Raw genomic sequence first — 15,248 nt, 5'->3', positions numbered from 1 at the left:
CGGGCTCCAGCCTGAGCCCGAATGTCTGGACAGCAATTTTACAGCTCTGCAGCCCAACCATGAGCCCGAGTCAGCTGACCAAGGCCAGCTGTGGGTGTTTAATTGCTGTGTCAACACACCCTCAGTGTAAAATCTGCAATATCAGACCACTGGGCTAGAGTTTGATCTCATTTATACTGATGAAAATTATAGTAATTTGTAGGGGTTGATTCCTAATATTGATGCAAAAATGGTTATTAATAAAATTGTTGTAATGAAGTCTTATGTTAAGTTTTTATAAACTTGCCTGTGCCTTTATTAAAATTTAAATACTTAAATATTTGTATATACATGGTACTTGAAGAATAATAGCTTACATATTTGTCTTAGTTACTTGATTTATTAAATGAAATATTCAGGCTAATTAGAGAAACAGAAAATGTCCTCTTTCTCCCAATAAGTGACAGGTACAGAAACTTCAGGGAGAATACCTCTTCCTTGCCAATAAGTTATCTTTTCCAAGTTCAATTATAGACTGGAATGCAGTTTATAAATTTTCTTGTAATGATATAAGTAGGATATTGAAATGCTATTGTGATTTAAAACACCAGAATATATTGCTGAAAAGGAGACATTTGCTAATCTTTGTAAACAAAGCCTAGGTCTACACTAGCACTTTTGTCAGTCAGGGTGTGAAATAAGCACACCCCTGACCGACATAAGTTTCACCGAAAGAAGAGCCAGTGTGGACAGTGCTATGTAGAAGGGAGATGCTCTGTCACCGACATACTGCCGCTGCTCGTTGGGGATGGTTTAATTATGCTGACAGGAGAGCTCTCTCCCCTTGGCATATAGTAGCTACACGGAAGACCTTACAGTGGTGCAGCTGCAGCGGTACAGCTGTGATATAGACATAGCCAAAGAAATAGTGGATCTAATTTTAATAGGAAGATTCTTAATATCCTTTAACTTGCCTGTCTCAAGGTGGATCCTGGAATGGTTTCCTTTAAGTAACTGAATTTAAATATCATCTTTGTTTCAAAAGACTCAGTTAAGATCACTCACCTTTGCTCATTAATGAACTATTTAGGTTATCCATGATAAACCAAACAAGACTCACCTACCATTAAATGAAATGTCCTTCTGCATCTATGAACTATTTTAGTTATTTGTGATAAAGCAGGGCTCGTTACTCATTTTGGAAATAATATACTTTGGTCTTAATTTATCTAGGGAGGAACACCTCTACCAAAGGTGGGCTCACTGTCAAAAGTCTCTGAGTAGTCTCTGTTAAAAGCTCTCCACAGAGAGATTTACAAAAGATGTTGTAACCAAAGTAGCCATTGTTTGTTTGTTTTTATTTTCTTTTTGTTCTTTAACAAGAAAATAGTTAAATTGAGATCCTTTTGCTTTTTCATTACTAAAACAGAGTACATCACCTCCCTAAATGGACATTGAGAGGTAATTATTAAGATTTGTCTAACCATTTTCTGTCTCTTTAGATTATAATTTTTTTAGGCATAAAATTACTTGGCTCAACAATTTAAACCACCCCTTTCTACCCCACAAACTATACTGACGTTAGATGTAGCGTGAGACTCTTTCAAAATACGTAAACATTTTCAAACCTTTTTCTGTGGGGATTTGTTAACACTGTAGAAATGACCATAATGCCAAGATAAATTATTGGTTTGATATGGTGCCACTGAATATCCCTGGATGTATTCTTAAGGAGATAGAAAAAATGTTCTCAGAATTCCTATGTATAAAGAAGGTAGCTGGATGACACTGAGAAGTTGAAATTCTTTTTTCATTTGCGGTGTGTGATTCTTCTTAGCTACCTCTTTATCATTGCTGTCAATCTGTGACTTTGTCTGGCAACTATACATAATTGAGGTGTAAACAATGTCTGAGAGAAGGTTCTTGGGTTCTACATTGGTCAAAAGTATTCTGATTTCTCCAAAAGCAAAAGGGATCCTAGCTCTAATACTAGAAATTCTCTAGATTTTGACAATCACAATTCCATGGTCAGACCCATGGTGGGTCTTGCAAGCTTCTCTCTCTATCTGAACTTTCACTACAGAATTGGAAATTTCCCTTTTTATTGGCCCATGAGGTCATTTGATGGCTTAAGTGTCCTGGAAGATATGTTAATATGCAATTAGTGTTAGTCCTTCCAGTGTTGCAAAACTGAAAGTTTTTGCAAATGACTGGATGCTATCAGGAAGCTCGGAAGTAGATTCACTTACCTCTTGTGATATCCATAGTGTTACCACACAGTTTAGCAACTTTTCACTTAGCATCTCACAGTTACAACATCCTAAACCCTGGACTCCAGACTAATTTAGTGTGGGAGATCAATCTCCAAATTGTCAGATAGTATATGAGAAAAGTGTGTCATCATTGCCAACAAAGTGCAGTTAAGTTCTCTAAGAATCATCATGCTAGAGGCATCTAGGATATGTTAATCTGCAGCATCTTCTGGAGTCCTGCAGGTTACATAGCATGGGGATGATAAGAAGTTTGATGTTGGCTAAATGCAGCTCATTATAACTATTTTCTAAATTATTTAAATTGTAGTAGTGCCCAACATGTGTGGGTTCTTTCCAAACACAGACGAAGACAGTCCTTGACCTGAAGATTGTACTGCACAAGTATATATAAAATCTGAGACAGCCTCATAACTATTCCCTGTTGAGTCAATATAATTAATTGCTTAGAACTAACCTTTGGAATGTAAGAGGAAGGGGAAACAGCAGCATTGATGCTGGCAAATACCGGTTCAGCTTCTATTTTGAACATAGTGGAGACTTAGATGAGTGTCTTGAGAGAGCTAGTTGGGAATCTTCCACTGGAATGATTTTCTAATGGGAAATGTCCTTTTTGCAAAAATGTAAATTTTTCCAAAAAATTCTAGTTTCTGTCAGGAAAATTGAAATGACAGCAGAGGAGTTACCCACCTGGAAGGCTCTAGTAAATGTTATCTTCTCCCTGCCAGAGAAAGTGAAATTGACAAGAGCCTTCCAGGCAGGCAACTGGGTGGGCTGAGTGTTTGAGGGGGCTGAGCTTCCAGCCTCTCCAGATGCTGGACACTGGGCATCTGGTAGCCTGCCTGGAAGGCTCTTGTCCATTTTTCTTTCTGCAAGCATGGCAAAAATGAAATTGATGAGTCTTTGAGTCAGGCAGCTGGGAAACTGAAAAATCCCATTTTGATTCTCCCCAAGACCCCAAATGAAATTTGAAATTTCTATCCCAGGTAAAAAATGTGGGTTTTTTTCTTTTCATCCCAAATGGGAACAATTTTTTTTTTTCCTGAGACCTAGAAATTCTTTGTGGGGTAGAAATTTCATTCTCCAAGCAGCTCTAGTCCCAGCTGTATTAGCGGTTAATGCTAATGCTGGATGTTCTGTATTATCTTCTCTCTCCTTTGCCATATTGCAGTGTGTATGCTGTTGTTTGTCTTGCTAATAAGAATAAAGGTATTGTTTTTGTTTCTCATGTGCTTCTGGGGGTCCTCATTCTAATGACAATTTCACTGCTGTAGCTGATCTGGGGGTTGAACCCTTTCAGACCACTACATGCCAATTTAAAGTTAACTTTAAACTACAGATTGGGCTACAGATTTGGCACCCAGTGTGGAGCGCAAGAGAACACAGAAACCATCTTGTGTGTAAAAGGAAGGTTCAAAGCCCACCTTCACTAAAAGTCCAAAGATAGAATCATTGTTACCCTCTGACCCTTAGCAAGACAAAGTGTCAGACCGTAATTTACTTGGAGCATAGCATTTTCTGTCTTCTGTTTCTGCCTTTTGTTTACGTCTTCTTTTGAGTGTTGATTCTATGAGCTTGAATACAAAGGGTGTGGATGCCTTCTTGTGGAGTAAGACTGAAATACAATTGACTAGTCATTTTCCTTTAAATGTTAAAAGGGTATATTGTGACATGAGAACTCGATACCAGATAGAATTGAGTAAGCAGTAGCATATGGCCTGGCACCCACCTACAGACCAGAAGTCTCTCTGAGAGGCAGTCTTGAGTGAGCTCCTCTGGACTGTGCCATTGACATAGGTTCAACTAGGGCAACTGTGTGGGACTACATTGGTAACAGGCTCTCCTTTCGGTGGTTGCCCATATTGACCAGTGAATAGACTGACATTGCTCATTTGGTCATGAGTAGCTGAGGGAGGAAGCACTCCCTCTAAAGACTATATGGGACTGTTGTATTAATGTAACCAATGAATTGAGTTAATAAGGGATACAAAGGGATGCTTTCTCGAGTCTATTTAAGGGTGTTATGAGTATTATAAATAAGTTTTGTATATTGGAGTAGGAGTAGGTGTAAAACCTTCCCCCCCAGATTGAAAGTATCTTCTTTCCTCATTGGTCCTTCTGGTCAGGTGCCAACTAGGTTATTTGACCTACTTATATGAGATTTTGTTTGTTTTCTTTCTAAAATGACTGTTGCACTTTAGAAACCATAAGTATTCTGTGGCACAAAAAGGAACATTGAAAGATATAAGCACCTAGCCAGGGTATAACTTTGGAATATTAAGATAATATGCTTCTACGGGGGCATTTCAATTAATAATTGGAGCTAATTCCGAAATACAATCCATGAAATGAATTAAAAGTCTGACTAAAAGAAGCATCAAAGAAACTTGCCATCTACTCAATATTGAAAGAAGCAACTGAGAAATCAGACGGTGGCCCCTTCCAATGAGTCCTGAAATCAGGATATATAAAACTGAGGTCACTATGTGGGACAGTGGATCCCCAGAGCTTGCTGAGCCCCTGCAGAAATACACTCTCCTCATCCAGGGCCACAGAACTTAGAAGAGCTGGCCAAGCCCCCTCAGGCAGCCTCTGACCTCAGCCAAGGTCACAGGACCAAGAAGAATTTTGAAGAGCTTTTGCTTGAACCCCATATGGGCAAGACTCTCCCCTTGTCCAGGGTCACAGGACTAAGAGATGACTGAACCCATAAAGGAGCTCACTGATCCCCAATGCCACCGCGCCCAGATCAACCGTGTGGAAACAGGTCCTGAGTGTACTACAGAGCAAAGGTTGAGTGTGACACCACCAACGCTTTTCATGACTTTGTCAGCTCAGTCCAGCAGCATCACAGAGCATAGTGAAGTATGGTCAGAGTGGGAAAATCTATGAATGCTGTGGCTGTAAAACAGACCAGAGAGTGTGTGAGGATGCTGGCTGTGGATGTGCTTCCTTTTTCCCATGTGAAGGGTGAAGGTGTATAGGGTTATTGTTGTAGGATCATTAGAATCCTCAGAGTATCGTGAGGGAAGGTCTAAATCTACCCCTAATTCTCTTTATCTACACAGCAGATGTTGCTCCATCCACTGTTTTATTTTCTCAATACGCCACAGAGGTTTGTCCCTTTTTACAGGGCAAGTAAAGCACACGTCTAGTGCATCTTTTGCCAGACTGAGGGTTCTCTCAGGGAGGTTTCATATGAAATCAGTGTGGTATGTAATAGCTCTTCCAGTGAGCCATTTCAAAGTCATCCCTCTCCCTGATTTCTTTCAACATGTAAATGATCCAAATCCAGATACCTTTTATTTAAAATGGACATAGTCCTCATCTTTCTCATGAGATCCTATTCTAGTCTGAAATTTGCTAAGAGAAATTTTGGGGGAATTTTTTTAAGTTGTTTGCTGAGATCAGGGAGCTAACCCTTTTTTTAAAAAAAAAAATAAGGAACTAAAGTTTTGGATCCATATCTTTCCAGTGTATATCCTTATGATCTTTTTCTTCTAAGGCTATCAGAGCATCGCTTCTGTAAATAACTCGACTTACTGCATTTCCCTCCTGTACTGTGTGGCTAATTATATGAAGATTAAGTTTGGGCTAGTTCTAATGGGCACTCCTCTCATCCATTTTCCTATGACTGGTCACCGTGAAAGAAAGTGGGAACACTGAAAATGCAGTATGGAAAATTGTTAGCTATTAGATTCATATGCACTATATGGAGCCTAACAAACACATTTTTTCAGTGCTACTTTTAAAGTGATAGGTACTTTACTCAATGTATAGAAGTTCTGTGGCAAGTTATGATAAACTAATAATGAATGGAGTGGGAGAAAGGTGACATAAAAATCACACAGTTGCTCAGTGTTGGCATGTGCACATCTGCATAGTTCCACTCTACACATATGTAATGATGGATTTTCTTTTGTTTGTGCATGTTTGAATTAACTCACTGCAGGTAACATGGCAGAAGTGACTTTTTAGGAGCATTTTGAATGAGGAGCTCGGTGACCAGGTGAACTGATTGGGAGAGTGTTTCATGCATGGGAGGCAGCATAGAGAAAGGGGCAGAGAAAGCTGTGGGATAAGAATGCCAAAGAGATGTTGAAACTACTGTAATTGACGGAGCAGAGGAGGTGGAAAAAACATGGTCAGCAATGAGATCAGAAATGTAGTCTGGGGCACAGTGGTGTAAGGCCTCAAAGGTGAGAACAAAACAGTTGAATTTGATATGGGTGGCAAAAGGGAGCCAATAGGGAGCAGGATCCGAGGATTGGCCAAGGAAGATGATTATAGCTGTAGAATTTGGGGCAGAATGGAAGGTGGTGATGCATGTATAAAAAATTCATGAGAGCAAGTGTTGTATTAATTTGGGAAGGAGGCAATTAGGCTGTGAACAAGTGGTTTAACCATCAAGGCAGAAATAAAGTTATTTTCCTGTAAAATAAAATCAGTGTTAGGATTTGCCAGTCACTTTCTCCAGAAGTACCTCCTAGCCCCTCTCTTAGATTTTTAAAAGAAAATAATCCCCTGACAATGCAAATTAATTGAACCACCTGCTGCTCAGATATGGCTGTGCAAACACAGGACCTTCAGTGTGGTTGAGCCAGCATAGCAGAGAGCAGAATTTGACACTTTATGTACAAAACCCAAACCAGACAGACTCAGCAATGCATCATGTTTCTGCTTTCAGTGTGTTCCCCCTGTTTGCCTTTGAGGTGTTTGTGGAAAAAGGCTTGGATCTGCCCTGGAAGCCAAATTCAACTTGGTGTAAGGGTGAAACCTTTGGGCCACAATAATCTGTGATGCAAGCAGTGTTGTAAATTTTACATAACATGTTAGGGATAAAGTAGTACAATTTGCAATGATCTGGCATTCCATAGGAGTGCAAAACCAGTGAAATCCGTATATAATTGAAGTCCATTGCAAAACTCTCATTGACTTTGATGGGGATAGGGCTTGGTCTAATTAATGTAACTTTCATCCTGAACGGGAAAGAGGGTATAGCAGAAAAAAATTGAGAGTCTAAGTAAAAAATGGAATTCTCCCACATCCTCCTACATATTGCATCGTCACAAATATTCCAGAGCTAAATTCACCCTGTTATAAATACCCACAATTCCCATTCAATGCAGTGAGATTTGTACCACTTCCACCAGGGCCTGAGTTTAGTTCTTGGAAATACTAAGTCTGTGAAAGTTGCATCCATTTGGTACACTCATTGAATGCAAAATCAGAGCATGTTACACTTCTTTGCCACTTAAACATGTTTGCTGGCTAGCCTATTTCTGAAGTGCAAGCAACCTAAACTACCGTTTATGTCCCTTCCAAATTTGGTTTAAGGACTCAAGTGTCAGTCTACTGGGCTTCTAATAATTTCTATAGGTTTCCTTCTCAGATATTTGTTTCAAAAACATTGATTTCATATAGCTTTGCTGCTCCTGCCAGAATAGGAAGCCTGGATGGACGGCTGTGGATCATTAGGTCATCACAAAGGTGTGGGATTTTCAGAGAGAAAAAGATCAAATAGCCAGTCATGGATAATTGCTAACATGGGACTGAGTTAGGTGGGAACAAGTAGTTTAGTCGGCTATTTTTGTATGGTGATTGTGTTTGGAATCCCAGCTCTACAACAGCCTTATAATGAAAGCTCTCTGTGTAAAAGGGAACATCAATGAACAACCTATCTGTGTGTGTCACGGCATGTAGTTTACAGCTTCTTCAGAATACTCCAAGTTGAATTCAATTATATCTTTAGGGAGCTCTTTATAGCCCTAATAAGCCAGAACTGACATGACAGAGCCATGATTGGCCAGCAGACTTGCTTTACATTCAGATAGGCCCTCATCAGTCCCATATGTATTGGTGATCTCAGAAAATGGGCTAGTTCATAAAGATATCAAAGGAAGCCTTACTTTAAAATTATCCCTTTCAAATTCACCATTTCAATTCACCTTGTACAATTTTAAGAAATAGCTACACGGTTCCTTAAATCTTCATGAACTCAGTGAAAGACACTCAGGGCTAGAACCACAAAGGGGGTCAGGTACCTAAGTTGTCATAAATATAAAGGGAAGGGTAACCACCTTTCTGTATACAGTGCTATAAAATCCCTCCTGGCCAGAGGCAAAATCCTTTCATCTGTAAAGGGTTAAGAAGCTAAGGTAACCTGGCTGGCACCTGACCCAAAATGACCAATGAGGAGACAAGATACTTTCAAATCTGGAGGGGGGGAAAAAGGCTTTTGTCTGGCTGTGCGATACCTTTGCTGGGAACAGATCAAGGATGTAAGCCCTCCAATTCCTGTAAAGTTAGTAAGTAATCTAGCTAGAAAATGCGTTAGGTTTTCTTTGTTTTGGCTTGTAAATTCGTTGTGGTGGAGGAAATGTGTATTCCTGTTTTTGTGTCTTTTTGTAACTTAAGGTTTTGCCTAGAGGGATTCTCTATGTTTTGAATCTGATTGCCTGTAAGATTATCTTCCATTCTGATCTTACAGAGTTGTTCTCTTATCTTTTTTTGTTCTTCTAACAAAGTTCTGTTTTTTAAGAATCTGACTGGGTTTTTTGGGTCTTAAAAATCCAAGGCTGGTTTGTGCTCATCTTGTGTATTCTCACATCTCCCCAGGAAAGGGGGTGTAACGGCTTGGGGGGATACTTTGGGGAAATAGGAACTCCAAGTGGTCCTTTCCCTGATCGTTAAATCACTTGGTGGTGGCAGCGTTTTACCTAATCCAAGGGCAAAGACTTTGTGCTTTGGGGAAGTTTTAACCTATATTGGTAGAAATAGGCTTAGGGGGTCTATCATGCGGATCCCCACATCTGTACCCTAGAATTCAGAGTGGAGAAGGAACCTTCTCAAAAGTTTAGATCCTCAAAACACCCATCTAACCTCGTAAGTGCCAACTTTTATGCTGGTGGCTCTGCATAAAGCTACCCAAGACCTGCTGGCTCTGAGAGGTGCATCTGCTTACGCTCAACAGTCTGAATGCTCACCAGGCTGTGGGAGACCCAGTCAATTACCCATTCTGCCTAATTCTACATGGGGACTTGAACCCCAATCTCCCACATCGTATGTGAGTGCACTAATCATCGGGATATTGGGCTTCTCCATGTTGTGTAAAGAAGGGCTCAAATATTATACCGCATCAAATATTATAGGTGGGGCTGGGAGCACTGCCTATTATGAAGGATGCCAGAGACTTCCCATTATAAGACTCTGTTTTCAGTTGCTTATAACTTTATCCAGCGTTCAGCATTTGGGTTAAAATTTTCCATGCCAAATGTCTCCATCAGGCTGAATTTTTTTTTTAATTTAAGCCAAAAGAAGTCAGTTTTTTTTAAAGAACTGGACTAGGGAAAAAATATGTTGTTTTGCCCATGTTAAAATATTGTAGTGACCTTTCCTTGAAAAGCTCTAGTGCCTCCAGTCTTTGGAGCAGGAACATGAAATCTGAAAAGGCAGAGTGGTTTTCAAACTTTGGTACTGGTGATCCTTTCGCATAGCAAGCTTCTGAGTGCAACCCCCCTTATATATTAAAAACACTTTTTAATATATTTAGCACCATTATAAATGATGGCGGCAAGGCGAGACTTGGAGTGGAGGATGACAGTTTGTGACCCCCCCCTCCACGTAGGAACCTTGCTACCCCATGAGGGGACCCCCTGTTTCAGAACCCCTGTGGTAAGGGGATGGATGGCCTTTTTATCGGGGATGGGTCTTTTGCTGTGAAAATCTGCCTCACTTTGGTCATGTTAACAGCCTTTGAAAAAATCAGTTTGCATATGCTCAGTAGAGATTTCTTAGAGATTTAGCAGCTAAATCTCCTAAAATCCCATCCCCACTGAGCATGCTCTATATCCTCTCACATATCCTCTCACACCCCTCCTCTATATCCTAAGTGTGACCGTACTGCGCTTGCACCATCCCCACAGAATGACTAAGCATGATCCTGCCTAGGGCTACAGGGGTCAAGTTGGACTTGCTTTGTAACAGCTGTGTAGATGTTCAGGCCAGAGCTCTAGGACCCCGCAAGGGGGGAGGGACGCAGACCTCAGGCTTCAGCTCAAGCCTGAACATCTAAACTGCAATTAAACAGCCCCTTAGCCCAAGCCTCACGAGCCTGAGTCAGCTGACATGGGCCAACTGCAGGTTTTTAATTGCAGTGTAAACATACCCTCAATGTACTCAGTGAGCGGGAGCAGCTCTAGTCTCCAAATACCTACCTCAAGGCTCTGCATCTCTTATGTGGTGATAACCGGGGGGGTTGACTTTCAAACTGGGTTTAGACACGTGCATGGGCTGCTAAGAAGAATGCTGTCTTTCTTTCCTGTTCAGAAACAAAACAAAATGCTGATTGAAATTGTGGAACACTATCAAAATTTAGATACTGTAAACCATGCTTCCTCTTGCATATGCTGAAGAGGTTGTAGCTTGCCCGACCCATTTCTGGGTTCGTTTCCATATTGGCAAGTATTGGACCAAAGTTTATAAAACAATTGAGTTAATTGTAGACTGCAGTGTCCTGATGGTTTTGAAACAGGTTGTTTCCAAAGCACTTACCAATAGGCTTAATAAAGAAACTAAAATGGCAAATAAACATCTTGTTGTTGATTGGTAGATTAGTGGTTGTATTACACTGGGAAGGAGCCCTTCACCACATCAGATTGGGAAAAACACAGGAAGGACTGCTGAGTTAGAAAAATTCAGAGCTTGTCCACACAGGAACTTAGTACGCACCAAGGCAGGGTGTGCACTAAAAGTTCCTCAGTGCACTTTGATGTACTACTGTGTAAAGCAGCTGTTGATCAAAGCACACTAGAACTTTTAGTGTGAGTAGCAGGGTTCACATGGCGACATAGTGCTCTAGCCTGCAACACACTGTAAATTACAGTGCATGGCAAACTGACCTAACTGACCATGTAGACAAGCCCTCAGAGTTTCCCTGGGAGGGTAGAGTGTGTAGGAAGGCATTAATTGCCTTGTTCTCCTTTCCACCCTGGCTCTATCCTTACTGTATTCTGCTCAAGCAAACTTCTTCCAGTTGATCATGGCTGAAAATAAATCTCTTGTAGACTGGGGCCCAGGTTAAGGTGGGGAAGAGATTTCCTGGTGCTATGTATTCATTGCTCTATTAGAAACAGAGCTAGTCAGCCTGCATGAGGAGGATGAAATATCTATATAGCACTACAAAAGCTTGCATGGTGCTCTCCAGAAGTAAAGTCACTGTTCATGTCCCAAAGATCTTACAGCCTAAATTAAATTACAACAGACAAAGAAGAAGAACAAATGAAGGAAGGAGTGAAAGTACCAACAAACAAGGTGAAATGTTTTGAATGAATGAACACATTTTTACGCTGGAGAACAAGGCAAGGCAAAGAAGGAGAAATGAATAGCACTGAAGTGGAGGTCAGCTAATTGAAAGAAATGTGCTTTTTAAAGGAAAGATTTGAAGGTTGAAGGCCTGATTCTCTGTTCTGCCCCATCCCCCTTTACACTTCTTGGGTGGCATAAAGGGAGCAGAAACCGGCATAAGGAGGTTGCCTGATTTGAGTAGATCTGCTAGAATATCTCTGTGCTGATACCTCCACAAGCCTAGTGTGTGTTGGGCGTGTGAAGTGGGGCATACTGGGGCTGTTACTGGAGCATGTTGTTCTCAGGCTATTTACAGACAGTGAACGGACTGTCAGGCCATTGCAATTGCAATAAGCGTGTAAGTGAGAGGTCAGCGCCTTTGCAATGAAAGGGGATTATATAGTTGTATTCATTCTGGACAAATCTCTTCCAGTATTATCTCTCTTAGATAAGTTATTGCTGTCCTCTGGGTTTCCCAATGTGCTTTTGTCTTCTTTCTGTTCATCTTTTGGACTGTAACCTACTTAAGGCAGGGGACTATCTCTATTTGTAAATGTTTGCAAATTGTTGAAACTTCACAAATAAGAAGTAATAACAAAAGTGAGGCAAGTTTTGTTGTAAAATAAAGTAGGCCCATTTTGAAATTAGTCTAAAAAAATTCAAAGTTATTCCTATCTTATTTTTTCACTTGTTAAGGGCTGACAACATGTTCAGCACTACACAAGATACATAATATAAGAAATCTCTCCCCTGAAGAACTCACAATCTATCATAGGATCAAAATTTAACACAATACTGTGGGGAGCAAAAAATAATGTTCTCTGAATGAAAACTTCTACACTGTGTTTATGCTAAGCACAAATATTTGTCCCATAAAAAATCAGATTTATGTAGGAATGCTGATTAGACCTTATATAGTGTTGCATAAAAGGCTCTAACAGCAATTAATAAAAGATAATGTAAAATTGAAGATTTAAAAAAAAATCCCTAACAAAATGAGGTAGCTCTCAATCATAAGTAAGTGTTGCCGTTATTTAAAAATAGGGAGCTTTATTTAAAAATGAATTACTGATTGTCTATAGGGACAAATGACACTTGGTGGAATTGAGGTACATCACCAGTTGCCAGGCAACTACTGTAAACAGTTTGGGGTTGGGCCTTTGAGATCCAAAGAAACTGAGATTTAGCATGCAAGGAATAGTTGATTGTGCCTGTTTGTACAAGACCAAGACTTGTAGGATCCAGTCTGTAAGGTAAATACAAAGTCTTTCCTGCCTTTCTAGGTGGTGATTTTTTGTTTTTTGCTAGCTTCAGTAGAGTTCATATATAATATCAGTGGAATCCGACATCATATGAGCCAAACAGCAAGTGCTGACTGATAGGAAAAGTAAATTAGGTGGGATATGATGGTTCAGGGAATTGGTTATGCACTGAGTGTTTCATCTCAATGTTTCTGGTTCAAATCCCGCTGAGAGTAGTAGTGAACAAAAGTTGTTGTTCCCACTGGGTGGATGAAGTGAACTTTATTAAATGAATTTGGAGGCCAGAGATCCTATTGGACAACTGTCTGTTACAAAACCACCTTTCTAAATGGAAGTATAGGCAGAAAGGCTGACAGAGTAGGGATACTTAAAGGTCCCTTCAGGTCTGGGTGAGGCATCCTGATGGGGTGGGAAAGCTTCCATGACTCCCACCTGTTCTCTGGACAAAGGGAGCCCTTCATTTTCCAAGGCTATCAATCCAGCAACTTTTGTAAGCAGGAACAACTCCCTATAAAAGGTCTAAAAAGGTCAAAAGATATATCTGTGTGACTCTTACAGCATGGAAGAGCAGTATTGATTGAGGGGTGGAACGGAAGGAAGGGTGATAAAATATGGTAGGACTGAATGAATAAAGTAAATAGAACTAGTCTTTTTCACTCGTAGATGGGCGCTCCTCTCTGTCAGGGTAGGATGATGTGGGAGTAGTGTGAATTTCATCTGCCTATGCTTTGCCTGTGGTGTGGAATGGCTGTATCAAAGAATAAAGAGAACAAGTTAATGGGAAAGAGAGTGGATCTTTGCTTATTTTCTTTTTCTCTTTCTCACTCTTTGTCCCATTCTCCATTCTTTTTCTCCTTTGTCCTTCCTTTACCATTCACAGAAATGTAGGCTTCAGTTCAACAAAGCACTTAAGCACATGCTTAAGTCCCTTTTCAGTGGAGTTTAAGCATGTATTTAATTGCTTCGCTGAACCTGGGTAAGGAGTTAATTGTACCAGCTCTGTCAGCACCATTGCTGACCTGCTGTCCTATTCCCATGCCAAATCAGCTTCACACCAGCTGGTGCTAGGGAAGTGTGTCTTCTAGAAATGCAAACTGAATGCATCTTCAGTGTTAAAAGATGCTTCAACTAGCAATAGGGGAAGTTGCTATGGTGGAGCTCCCCTTTCCTGCATGATGGAATGGGATAAACTGGGGTGACCTTCTTCTTTGTAACATTCATTATTTTGATGGACTCCAGCAATCCCTTGGAGAACCATGAGACGCTGATGTATTAACATAGCTCTTCAAACTGATCTTTATGTTTTAAAGTGTTTTGTCTGCAGCCGCACTGAGGTGTTTCACTGTTGCTGGCAGGATGAAAATATCAGCCTTTTACAACAGCAATAATCCATTCCCTCTTGATGCTGAACTGAGGGTCACAGTTTCTGAGGACAGCAATGATCCAGCCGGGCGCTTGGTGTTGCGCAGCGGCTCTACTGTGAGCTGTCAGACTACAAAGGCCTCCACGCCCTTGCAAGACTTTTGCCTTTCCAAGCAGCACTATAAGCTCTACCAGAAAAAGTACTTCTTGAAGATAGCCACAGACCTGAGATTCTCCAAGGAAGTTGTGAAGCACAGAGGACTGCAAAGCCTGCCATATAAAGAGTATGATTTCAAGGATCTCTACAATGCTTCTGACATCATCCAAAAGCCAAAAAGGAAAGAACCCATTGCTAAGAAAGTAGGGCAACAACCATTCAAGCTTAGCCCTCTGAAGCAACCACCTCGCCATATGAAATTGGATTTTTCCTCACCTAAGGACACCAGGGTTAAAGTCCCCATGGAAGAGAGACTGCAGAGAACCAAACTGGACAGCTCACTCAAAGAGTCATCTCTGCCACCTATTTCTCCTTCTCTTCCTTGTGAATCTCCTGCCACACAGACATTCCTGACAGAATCCTATGAAATGTTATCATCCTCCATGACCAGAAGACAGGCAAAGAGAGTACCCATGGATAACATTCAAGCATCAAAGAGCGAGGCCCGGGGATGGGAGCAAATGCTGTTGGAGAAGCTGAATAGGTCCACAGCTCAGTGGATTGTGAATCAGCAGTCTGCCTGGGGTGGTTGGATTCAGGGGAATGTCCATGGCTTCAAGAAACAAAAGTTTGACTGGAACAGAATCAGGGATGAACTCTCTTCTGAAAGCGAGTTGAGATTATTGGATGCAATTCAAGCAGAAGAAGATGTCATGGAAGTCAGTCCCCAGAGCCATGTGGAGAAGAAACCAGAGACTCTGCTTCCAGTTTATTACAGGTGAGAAGGACTCATTCAACAGGTGTAATAGCGCAGTACATGCAATTCCCTCTTTTGGCTTAGAACTGCGTGGCAAATACATTCCCAGTTCTGTA

The 15,248-nt window shown here is 40.9% G+C and overlaps 1 protein-coding gene across 1 annotated transcript in view; it reads left to right on the top strand.

Annotated features, from left to right (window-relative positions):
* The window catches only part of HEATR4 (HEAT repeat containing 4), a 68,367-nt gene that overhangs the window by 2,913 nt on the left and 50,206 nt on the right, over positions 1-15,248 (top strand). The window contains exon 2 of the mRNA XM_073348541.1: positions 14,181-15,153. Within this exon, the coding sequence (XP_073204642.1) occupies positions 14,181-15,153 (973 nt within the window). The remainder of the gene's footprint in view (positions 1-14,180; positions 15,154-15,248) is intronic.

Source organism: Lepidochelys kempii, chromosome 6 (assembly GCF_965140265.1).
Source record: "Lepidochelys kempii isolate rLepKem1 chromosome 6, rLepKem1.hap2, whole genome shotgun sequence".
Classification (NCBI taxonomy): domain Eukaryota; kingdom Metazoa; phylum Chordata; order Testudines; family Cheloniidae; genus Lepidochelys; species Lepidochelys kempii.
This window is presented reverse-complemented; position numbering and strand designations above follow the sequence as displayed.